The sequence below is a fragment of the Pholcus phalangioides genome, unplaced genomic scaffold (genome assembly GCF_987345545.1).
Source record: "Pholcus phalangioides strain wild (caught in Gottingen) unplaced genomic scaffold, Ppha-v1.0 ptg000003l_1, whole genome shotgun sequence".
NCBI classification, from domain to species: domain Eukaryota; kingdom Metazoa; phylum Arthropoda; class Arachnida; order Araneae; family Pholcidae; genus Pholcus; species Pholcus phalangioides.
In genome coordinates this window covers 42,922,986-42,934,800 of record NW_028301596.1, presented here as the reverse complement: position 1 = coordinate 42,934,800, position 11,815 = coordinate 42,922,986, and the positions used below count along the sequence as shown (strand labels likewise).

At 37.7% G+C, this 11,815-nt stretch overlaps 1 protein-coding gene across 1 annotated transcript; it reads right to left on the bottom strand.

The window, feature by feature from the left end:
* Nucleotides 1-3,657: 3,657 nt before the first annotated feature.
* Nucleotides 3,658-9,559, bottom strand: LOC149088640 (uncharacterized). The gene is made up of 4 exons (XM_089253056.1): nucleotides 9,379-9,559; nucleotides 7,736-7,872; nucleotides 6,015-6,108; nucleotides 3,658-4,190 (listed from the first exon to the last, which is right to left on the bottom strand). The coding sequence occupies exons 1-4, from the start codon at nucleotides 9,513-9,515 to the stop codon at nucleotides 3,974-3,976; spliced, it is 585 nt and encodes a 194-aa protein (XP_089109182.1). The 5' UTR covers nucleotides 9,516-9,559; the 3' UTR covers nucleotides 3,658-3,973.
* Nucleotides 9,560-11,815: the final 2,256 nt, after the last annotated feature.

Sequence of the window (11,815 nt, the reverse complement as noted above, 5' to 3'; positions counted from 1 at the left end):
CCAATACGTGGCTGTCTCGCACGGTTTTCTTCACTTTTTTGCTTGCTCCCCTAATTGTTTTACAAATACAAATACAACGCTACAACAGGCAAATTGCCCAACGAGGTGGCTGACTTAAGAACATCATGGATCCCCGAGCCATTTTTTGGAGGCCCTACCTACTACTGCTACACCACACCCCCCCCCCAACGAATCAGTACATGCGGGAATGTGCGTGTACGTGTTGTGAAACCTGACGTGAAGTTTTTTGTTTCTCTGTAATGCTTGTTATGTGTAGTGCTGCCATCTGCCACCAGTTTTTCTAACCATGAGTGAAGTGTTATGATTGAATGATTTATCGTTGTAGGACTGTTGCTCTCTGTGGCGAGACTTTTTAACGGGGAGATCGGCTCGCATTTGCGCCTTGAAGTTGGGAACCACAGAAAACCAACTTCAGCCGACCACCACTGTGGGGTTCGAACCCGGATCTTCGCATCTCGAATCCGTCCTATAACCACTCGACCACCACAGCGGCAATTTTACGCTTAATTGAGCTTGCGCAATTGATATTAGTGGCCGAGTGAGTACCTCTTCTTTGTTGGTAAAATAATACCGAATTTCATTCATATTCGTTTTTTTTTTACATATGAAATGAGATGAGCTGCGCTTTTGTTAATTTTGATATTTTTTCACATTCATGACCAAAAACATCCATTTCCTGTCAGTTTCCCGTAGCACTATGTGGCAACACGATGAATTTTAAGTGGATCTCGACAGTGCTCCAAAATATTGTCTTGCTGAGAAATAATAATTATATTAGGTGGTGCAAAGTAACCCGCTCCTACTGGTCACTCTGCGCCAATTTAAAAGAAAATTCATTAAAAAAAAATTATAAGGGTTTTTTATGGCAATAGACCCGTTCTCACATTGTCTTAAAACATGTCAGCATCGTTTTCAAAAACTATCTTATATATTTGCTATGCCTAGCATGAGTTTTTCTCAATAAACTCTCGTAAACGATATACAGAAAGTAGTTTTTTATATATCACTTTTACTAAATTTGAATACGAAGAAAATGAAGATACAGTTATAGCGATTGTTAGTTATGATATCGTATAAAGGAACACGTGTGAAACTACAAAATCTAGTAAACAACAGCTTTTCAAGTTAATTCAGTTATCGTGTAGCTTTGGTGAATGCAAAACATCTAAATTATCAAATTCTAATTTATGTTTATAGCCACTTCAACGAGACTAAAAAAAGATCGAATAGTATGTAGATGAAAGTGTTTCACCAAAGGTTTCCGTTTTTACCAAAAGCCCAGTTAAGGGTTCATTTTAAAATCAAAGTATAATATGAAAAACTTGCTCCCGTTGGAAAAATGATTATTAAGAGAAATATATAAAAGTTAAAATCTTTATACTTTCACCCCGAATCAAAAAAATCTCAATTAGTAAACTTTGCGCCTCTTTCTATTATACCAAAATAAGTTCACGCCGTAGAAATTGAATCAAAATTCGCTGAGATATTGGTGATTGAACTTGATTTGTATGTCATTCCAATCACCGATATCTCAGCGAATTTTCATCAAATTCTTGAGGTCCGGTATAATAGAGAAAGTCGCAAAAATTTTACTTATAATGGCAAATTTTATGATTACCGATCATTCGTAAGCTTTACCTCTTATAATTTCAAATAATCATTTTTTTTTTTTAAGATTCAATCATCACATCATTTTCTCTTTTTGCAAATAATGTGATCTGATTTGCTGAATCCTTCAATATCATCTGTCATTTAATGTTATGATTATTTCCTATAAATATCGGTATCCACGAAAACCCTGAGCTCAGTTCCGTCTTATTGCTTTTTTCCACCAATATAAATAAATATCGGAGCAGCTGAAAATATGCAATTTTATGATAATAAGTTCCTTTTCATTACTCCCCCCACCCTCGTCCATCCAGGATTTTTGCGTAGGAGTTCTTTTCCGACGTCAAAAGAATTCTGATATGTGTATAGAATAAGAATTGATGAGTGGAAAAGGGAAAGATAAAAAAACAATATGAAAATCGAGAAAAGCTTCAATATATATACAGGGTGATTACTTAAATCGCTTTGCCGGATTTTACTGGTGAACGGTTGATCCTGGAGACATACTTCCAATTAGAAAAGGTATCCAAACAACGTGTAGATCTCAGTCATTTATATTGCAAAGGGTTGTGTATAGTTACTAAAATATAAAACTAACATTTTATACAGATACCCCTGTCTTCAAAAACCCAATAGGGCAGATTTTGCCGTCTTGCCTTTTTTTTTTCGTCATTTTTGCTGTTCTTTCAAAACTTTTCACCGGTTTTTGAATTGAAAAATATCTCAACAAAAATATCACACTTTGAAAAAGTGGAATTTTCTTATTCGCCTTAGAAGAGACGGGAAAACAAGTTTTTACTTTGGTTTTCAGGACAGTGTGCCGGTATAAGAAGTTAGTTTTTATGTTTTAAATAACTGCACAAGAACAAATACAAAGGCTACAACAGGCAAACGGCCAAACGAGGTGACAAACAAATATATCCATGAAAAATACGAATGTCAAATATAACAAAAATGCAGCAACACAATATAAATATATATATCACCAAAAAATAATAATACACTATATAATAGTCCGCCCATAAAAAAGATTATGGTTGCCTAATCTAACTATGGATAGCTTCTCGATTTTACCCACAAACCCACTTGAAACATGAATGACGAATCTGAGGTCCACACGCTATTTGAATACTTTTGTAATTGGATTGGTATGCCTCCAGCATCAACAGTTCACCAGTAAAATGAGGCAAGGGAAATATGGAGTCATCCTACATATATATTAAGGTTTCTTTTTTTTATTCTTGAAATGAAAAAGACAAAAGCTCGAGACGAATCTATAAACGATGAGGTATTAATTGAAATCCAGTTAAATTACGTTCATAATTCGCTAATTATTTTTACCTCAAAGGAATGGCTTTTCACTTATTTTTACCCTACATATCTGTTAAACAAGTATCAGTTTCTGATTTTGAAGTACTGAAATGATCATGAAATTCAATCCATGAAAAATGATAGGTATTTTAAAGTGTGTATTTTCATTTTATATAATTACTCGATTTTATTTTTATATAAATAATTATTCCAATAATGATCCAGCTAAGCTGAAAGTATGTTCATCTCTTCACACGTTAATACATAATCAAATCTTGAATATACCCCCCTCCCCCTTCTGATGCTATTGGATACCTCTGATACCAGCTGATTGGATACCTCATTTTGCTATCTAAGATTTTCTTGAAACGCAAATGTGTATCCCTATTAAATCACGTGCTACAAAGCGTTTTGGGAAAATAACTTCCATAGAGTAAACATTCAAATGTCATTTCCCATGAACGCCCCCCCCCCCCGAAGAACACTCACAGTCATGTTTCTGGCATGAGGGAGACGATATGTACAAATAGTCATGTTGTACTGAGTCCCGTGTGTACGTTTGACATGCACGTCATTTTCATCTAGCTTGATTTGCGGAATTATGTATAAAACAATAACATAATTTTGTAATTTAGCACATACTAAACCTAAATTTGCAATTTATTACAGAATACAGAAATTAACCAACCATTTACTGATTCGGTCTGAGACGATATTCATGCCATTGCGGTGCAGCCGCTGCGTTTATTGAAATCTACATAAACATTTACAATATATAATAAAAAGTGTTTCACAATATCAAAAATACCTTTCATTAAATACAAAATTTCAATTTTGTCCGTCCGTGAGAGCAAATGTTTATCCTAACACGTGTTTGTGTGGCCGTCAATACAAGCTGCAGAATATACATAGCTTTGGTTCGGGATACATTGCATTTAAAATTTCACACAGAGTTTTACTTATCGAAATCAAAAACTATCCACATAAAGGCTTGTTTGTGAAGTCACTGAAACAATGATTTTTGAAATTTTTTTCAAGTATTTCGACCAAGCGGAAAATAAAATAGTAGAGTCCCGGCCAAGATCAATTTAACAATTGCAAGACTACCGAAGTAGTCAGAGAAGATTGTTGGTTGTTTCCTTTGTCGCATTCGAGCTGGATCTTCCAAGATTTCTAGTAACTTCCGATTTTCGGCAGCGCATAGAGTGAAAATTCTTTTGGTTTCACACATCTTCACGTTATCCATCATCCTGCAGAATGACAAACAAAAATGTGTTTAACAAAATCGTAACGCCAATGCATCATAAGTGTTTACAAATTACAGCAGGCTATTTGATTAATTTATTAACTACAGTAGACTCCCGATAATCCGGCCGTGCGCTAATCTGGCGTTTTATCTTCAAGCCATACAAGAGGAAAACATATCATTGCGTGTCTGTGCACAGAAGTTTACACAGTGCACGTCGCTTAAGGTGATCACATCGGGATTTCTGATGACAATAACCAATTGATATCTATAATCGAAAGAAACCCAAAAGCAAATTCGATGACAATACCCCCAGTTTATCGAACGGGAATTCCACACAACTGATTGCACAAAAAAGTTCAAACATTGGTAAAAGTTTGTTTTTTTGGCAGCGCAAAGATATACAGATGTGAAAAAATAAACCCATGTAGAACCCATAGTAGGGAATCCGATTTTGACGTGGGGGTTCTTGGGAAAAGTAGAAATTAGCGGGGTGCTCTACAACTGGGGGGGGCGGGGGGGTCAAAGCTATCAAGTTAATCAGTGAATATATATTGCTAAACTTTGGGACTCAAAATCATGAGACAAAGAGTAAATGTCTCACTTGCCTATGCGAAAATTGAGCCTAGCCCATATCATAATAAAATGCAAAAGGATTTTTTGGCACCGACGAGTCGCCTTTGGTACTTTCATTACAAATGATCAACATTTCAGATCTCAACATCGTTGTACTTGTACTACTCTCTCACAAAGTGATACCGTAATCTGGGGCTACTTCGCACCAATCCTGAAAAAATATTCATGGTTGCCTAGAGGCTAATTCAATGTAAGTTTCGATTCAAACAGTTTCGATTTGGACCTACAGGAGGCATCATCGGCAACGATGTATTGAGTTTGACACATCCGTTATTCTTGGATATCGTTTGCTTAACCTATCCGTGCTGCTTGATTTCACCTGGAATTTTTGTCAATTATAAGGTGCATTTTGCTGTAAAAACGACTTAATTATAAAGTAAATGCTGTTTATTTATGTATAGAAACCAATTGTCTTCTAAATCATTCCTATATAGTTATAATTCACTCATTATTTATCATTACATGCTTGATAGTAATTTGGTGGTTACGTCCTGAGCAAAACTCCCGAGCTACTTTGCAGCCCCCAAAAAGTCATGTAAAGAAACCCAAATGCAGTTTTTTGTTTCGTTTAAGGCTTACTTCAGCTCAGTATTAATCCTATTGCGTTCAAAATTAATGTTGTTTGCTTTTTTTTTTGTTTTCTGGTAAACTATTACCAAATTTCATTCATATCAGTTACCGATTTTTATATCTTAAATAAGAGGATTTGCACCTTTACGAATTTTGATCACTTTTTTCCCTTTCAAGACCAAAAAAAAACAACCTATCATTATAAGTGGTAACTATCCATATATGTGTTAACACAATTAACTTTAAGTTTGTCGACAGTGCTCCAGAATATTGTTTTGCTTAGAAATAATCAATATATAAGGTATTTGTATTGTATTGTATTGTAATCAATTTTAAATTGTATTTGTATTGTATTTGTAATGCAGTCACCAACTCCTGTTCCTTACTTTGTACTAATTTTAAAAAATTCATAAACATCTTTTCAAAAAATGCTTTTATGGCCACACACCTGTTTTCACATCATCTTAGAATATATCTCAACATTTGTCTAAATTATTTTACATATTTGCTATGCCTAGCATGAGTTTTACTTAATGAACTTCAAAAAACGGTGCAAATGGTCCCGTTTTACGGTACCTTTTTTTTCCAATCAAAGAATGAGATTTCATTAGTTATCACTCACCTTCCTAAATCTTTCCCAAGCACTTCTTTTCGTGAGCAGGCGATCCTCGAGGCTATAACCGCTTTATCCACGCAGCGATGGTATTTGACGACGTCTGCAAAGAGATTCATTGGAAGTTCGAGATGTAAATCATTGAATTGAGACAGCCTTGCTCACATAATGAGGAAGTGACTGATAAATTCCTTCCCTTCAGTCACAGGCAAATACACGGAGGGACAAACACAAATTGCATATTCTTTCTCTAACTTCATTTTATGGGTGGGAGAATACTTTTTCCACATCAACGTCTTCGTACTTACTCTTAGATGTTTTATTCTTAATTCAAAGGATTGGGGGTGCACGCACAACCTTTCAGTCTGTAGGCCAAACATGATATTTCTGCTGCTGAAAGACGAACGTATAGGATGACCATGTGACCCATGTTTTACTTAAAAACACGGGTCAGTGGTCAATTAATCTTAATGAAATTGCAATTATCAATTTTTATGAAATTTCCTATTTTGGGGGGGAGGGGGACAGCATTATATTGCCGCTGTGGTGGTCGAGTGGTTATAGTGACGGACTCGCGATGCGAGGATCCGGGTTCGAATCCCACAGTGGTGGTCGGCTGAAGTTGGTTTTCTGTGGTTCCCAACTTCAAGGCGCAAATATCGAGCCGATCTCCCGTTAAAAAGTCTTGCCACAGAGAGCAACAGTCCTACAACGATAAATCATTCAATCATAACAATTCACTCATAGTTAGAAAAACTGGTGGCAGATGGCAGCACTACACATAATAAGCATTACAGAGAAACAAAAAACTTCACGTCAGGTTTCACAACACGTACACGCACATTCCCGCATGTACCGATTCGTTGGGAGTTCCGCGGGGGGGGGGGGGTGTGGGCGGGGTGCATGTGTGGTGTAGCAGTAGCAGGTACAGCCGCCAAAAAATGGCTCGGGGATCCATGATGTTCTAAAGTCAGCCACCTCGTTGGGCAATTTGCCTGTTGTGGCGTTGTATTTGTATTTGAAACGATTTAACCCGCATTTAATAGTGTTTTTTCAGAAGTTTTCTCTGTCTTTCCAACCTGAATATCTCAGCGAATACTGTCCTTCGATACGTGGAATTATTTTAGTTGGCATCAGGAGAGACAGGGAAAAATTTTTCTAATTGGAATTAACGACTAAAGGACCATATAAAAAGTTTTTTTTTAATAACTATACAACTTCTTGCGATACGAATGGCGTATCTGAGTTCTACACCTTATTTGGATATTTTTTCTAATAGGAAGTTCCTAATAGCATAAACGGTTCGCCAGTAAATTGTTACAAGGGGGCAATTAAGTAATCGCTAGTATAATAACATGAAAAATATATATATATAATGATATTTGTAATGATAATAACTCAAGTGCGCGGTAGCGTAGGTCAATAAGTTACTAGCTTAAAGTATCAAAGGATCTTTAGAGTTCCCGTGAGTTCTCTACCCGGTTCATCCTCAGTAGAAACTTTTTTGACACGGCGAACACAACAAAAACGGTAACGTGACCACACAAAAAGATTGCTACCGCAGGGAATCTCATATCGAGGGGTTAGCGCACCAGCCTCTCGATGAATATAAAACGAAAGGCACCCGTTCGGAATCCGCAATAAATTGTGGATACAGGTCAAATTGGCCCTCGCGAGCAGAAAATGATCAAATGGTAATAATTAATTTAAAAAAAAAAAACATCACCTACTGTAATCAAGATTGTTTTCTAGTACATCGCATACTTGAAGAGCTGCTGCATTGATCTGTTCATAGCCTGATGAAATCCAATCGCATCCCATCTCTAAGACGAAGCTCCGGAATTGTGAAATCCTCGATTGGATGGCTCTGAAATGAACAGGAATGTGTTATAAATGTTGGGATTACCAATCGCGTCAGGTTTTCTGGAAAATTGTAGAGATTAAAATTGAAAACGCGGGAAAAAATTCCAGAAATATAGCCTACGAGAAACATTCTATACATCAGAGTATGTCGGGGGATATAGATATATTTACGGGGGGGTAAACATTTGCACAGGGTGTCCTATGAGTCCTAATTCGGCTTTTATCTCACCAGCCACTAAAGAGTGGAAGTATGGGTTTACTTTAAAAAAATGCCGAAAATGTGTTCAAAAAATCACTCCGTACCAATTTTTTGGAGGAACTGAATACTCAGTGAAACCCACGTTTCACTGAGTCACCACGATTAGTCATTTTTTCCAAAAAGATGTAAATTCCGTATATAAACGTTATATGATATTTCTTTTGTAAATTTAATTGCAAGTTATTGCAGTAATATAATTCACTCTTTCGTGACTTCAAACGCATCTTATATAGTCAGAATTTCGTTCATTTGCAAACAAAAAAGAACCGCATTTCAGTTATTGCCAATGCTTTATTTTACAGTTTCAACAGGAATCCTCTGATGTGGTCAACACCTTTTATAAGGACGTTTTTTTTTTGTCCCGCGAGTGTTTACAAAAAGAGGGGTTTTACTGTATTTTACAATCAGTAGCGGATTTACTCGTAATAGCGAGATTCTCGACAATGAACTTTAACTACAGTCGAATCCCGTTTTAACGAATACCGTTATAGCGAAAATCTCGTTTTAACGAACACTTTTTCAATCCCCCATATAAGTTTACATGAGAACAATGCTAGGTAACCTGGAATTCCTTTATAACAAAATTTCGTTTTAACGAAGTGATTCCTCCGGTGTCTTGGCGGGTTATAAGTTATAACGGGATTCGACTGATATAAAAGTTATTACACAATTGTGAATATTACTGCTGTCTTTGTGAAAGAAAAAGTGTGTGATGTTATAAACGAATTACATATTTGACATGAATGTCGCTCTCCACTTGTTAATACAAGATATACGGAAGACTGGATGTTGTGAAGATATTTATTATTTGAGATGTTAATTTTTTTAAGGAAGGAAAAAACTCATCTCTGCCTCTACCGGGAGTCGAACCCGGGTCCCTCGATTGCCTACGGTAGAGGCAGAGATGAGTTTTTTCCTTCCTTAAAAAAATTAACATCTCAAATAATAAATATCTTCACAACATCCAGTCTTCCGTATATCTTGAATTACATATTCATGCATAGATGTATGATTAAATATTGGTGAATTCGATGATATTATAGCATTAAAATACGCCCCTAATGTCTCAGCAAAAATCATATGGATGAGAAATTTCGTTCATAACTTATAGTAGTAGATCGCATTTCCCTGCCCTTTAACCCTATGCCCTTAAAGCCCCCGGGCCGTGCGTGAGCCCCTTGATTATTCCAGCCCTTGCTAAGATAAGATAATGAACTATAGGTCTATATAATAGCAATAAAATAGCCTTACCGAAAGTTCTTTAACTGTTCAGAGTGGTTATGATAGCACTCGTCGATGCTCGGTCCGGTGCAGAAATCGTTTTGAACCGCATCAAAACTGTACTCTGTCGGCGTAAAGTGGTCTTGCATCGAGTTGGTTTCACGCATGCTGAACTGGGACGAGACAATAACCGAACCTAAGAGCAAAATGAATTGATGTTAATACAGTCGAACCCGAATATAACGAAACCGCACTGGGGGAACTCAAGGAACATTTGCTATATTCGATATCTATTAGATCCGATACATGATAAATTCTCGAGTTAATTAACCCGAATCGAGATGAACTAGAGGTGTTCCGATGCAGGACTATATATCGCTCTTAAGTCACTCTTGTCACATTGGCTCAGTGGGTGTGTTCTTGGAGCTACTGTGTGACGTCACTGTTTTAAACACTTTTTTTTTTTTAGCACAGACGACATCAGTACAAGAACGTGCTGAAAATTGGCGCGGCTTTGTTTACAGTTTAGTCGTTTAATTTGAGCAATGACGTCACGCATGTCAGCTTGTACTACTTCGGCGCGTCATAAAGCCATATTGCCCTGTGTCCGATGGTGGTGAAGATCAGGGCTATACAGAAAGGGCTTTTTTTTTGTCTCTTTGCAAACGCCAGCACCATCTGTAGCAGAAAGCTTCAGCGCGCGAAGCTCCTGACACACATCACTTCCTTCTTTCTTTAATTCTTTGAAACCGAGCGCAACTCAGGTCTATCGCCGTGGGCAATTTACTATTTAGTGAGTTGTGCCGGAAGTGTGCGTATCTAGTTTTGTGTCTGATTTTTTTAGTGTGCTGCCATCTATATTTCGTGAGGGAAATGTAACGATTGAATATTCGTACAATTTGTAGGCCTGTTGCTCTCTGTGGCGAGACGTTTTCAACGGCTCGCATTCGCTTCGAAGTTGGGAACCAGAAAATCAACTTCAGCCGACCACCACTTTGGCTGTGTTGGGGTTTGAACTCGGGTTCTCACGATGCGAGTCCGTCACTCTGACCACTCGACTACCACAGCGGCTTGTGACGTCACTGAAGAAGATCATCTTACCTATAGCCACTGGATATACAGGCCGCGCCATCTTTACCTTTTTTTTTGTAGAATATCCAATAGCCATAAATGGGCAGTAGAGCAAAGTATCGTAATTAGCAGGGTAGCAAAGCGGACGCACTTTCAGTTCTGCTTGATCAATGACGTCAAGCATAACGTCAGCTGGTACCGACGCCAGCGCCTCATGAAGAAGCCCTTATTACATAGGGGCCATTCAAGTATTACGTCATCATCGATGGGGGGGTTCCGATTTGCTGACTTTTGATGACAAGGGGGGGGGGGTTGGATAATGCTTATGTCATCAACCAACCCTTATGAAAATATGAGTTAGGATTCAGAGGGGCAGAGCTGATGACGAAATTTTGCTGACAAGGGGGGGAGGGGTCAAAAATGGCTAAAAATTTGCTTACGTAATACTTAACGGCCCCATAGCCTGGGTGAAGATAGGTGCTGTTACCCTGGTGCTTGAAATTTAATTACAATTAAAATGAAAATTGTACATTTGGTTTGAATAAAATGTTAGATCTCCATATACTTTAAGCCAGTGATTATCAAAGTTTGCGTCACTGGTCTTTATGGCGTTGCCAATTTTTGTTAGAAGTGAGCTGTACATATTTGTGCGTATTCCTGTTCAGTGCTTTGGAGAGTGGGGTTCTCTCCCTATCTCTATCAGACTGTTTTAAGGAGCCGCGGGTAAACGTTCACTGAGGCAAGAAAGGCGTGGGTAGCAAACATTTAAGAATCGCTGCGTGGTAAGAATCACTGTAAGTCATACACGGTCAACGGGCCAAATGTGAATCATCTGATTTTACAAATGTGAACAAATCGTCTCCTGTCCAGATCACTTATATGATTCACGGTGCAGTTCCAAATCACTTGAGTGTCCTCTGGCATATTCTCAGACGTTTAAATGGCTCGCGGTGCATTTCCAGATCACTCAAGTGACCCACAGCATGTTTGCATATCACCGCGGCGTAGTCCCAGATCACTTAAGGATCAAACAGGATATTTGCAAATCACCGTGGCACAGTTACACAGTATTTGAGTGACACATTTATACATCATTTAAGTGACCAGCTGCGCATTTTCAGATCACCTAGTGACCCACGGTATGTTTTTAGATCACTTGAGTGACCTACTTCTACTAAACCAGACATGCATCTCGTCCATATTCCTCTGCGGAACTTCTAACAAACTGGTAAGTGTTGAAATGTGTGTGTACGTATAGTGAACATTCCGTGAAGTTTGTTTCTGTATAATGCTTGTTATTTGTCGTGCTGCCATCTGCAATTAATTTTTTTAAACTATGAGGTTTTTTTTTCAACTCATGGTGAGTGAAGTGTAATGAATGAATAATTATACCGTT

What these genes read in the sequence shown, in the direction of transcription:
- LOC149088640 (XM_089253056.1), bottom strand. Translation starts at nt 9,515, where the DNA reads ATGCGTGAAACCAACTCGATGCAAGACCACTTTACGCCGACAGAGTAC. An exon ending in GAACAGTTAAAGAACTTTCG is followed by an intron (nt 7,873 to 9,378) that starts GTAAGGCTATTT and finishes TGTTCATTTCAG; the next exon opens with AGCCATCCAATCGAGGATTT. An exon ending in CTTGGGAAAGATTTAGGAAG is followed by an intron (nt 4,191 to 6,014) that starts GTGAGTGATAAC and finishes GTCATTCTGCAG; the next exon opens with GATGATGGATAACGTGAAGA.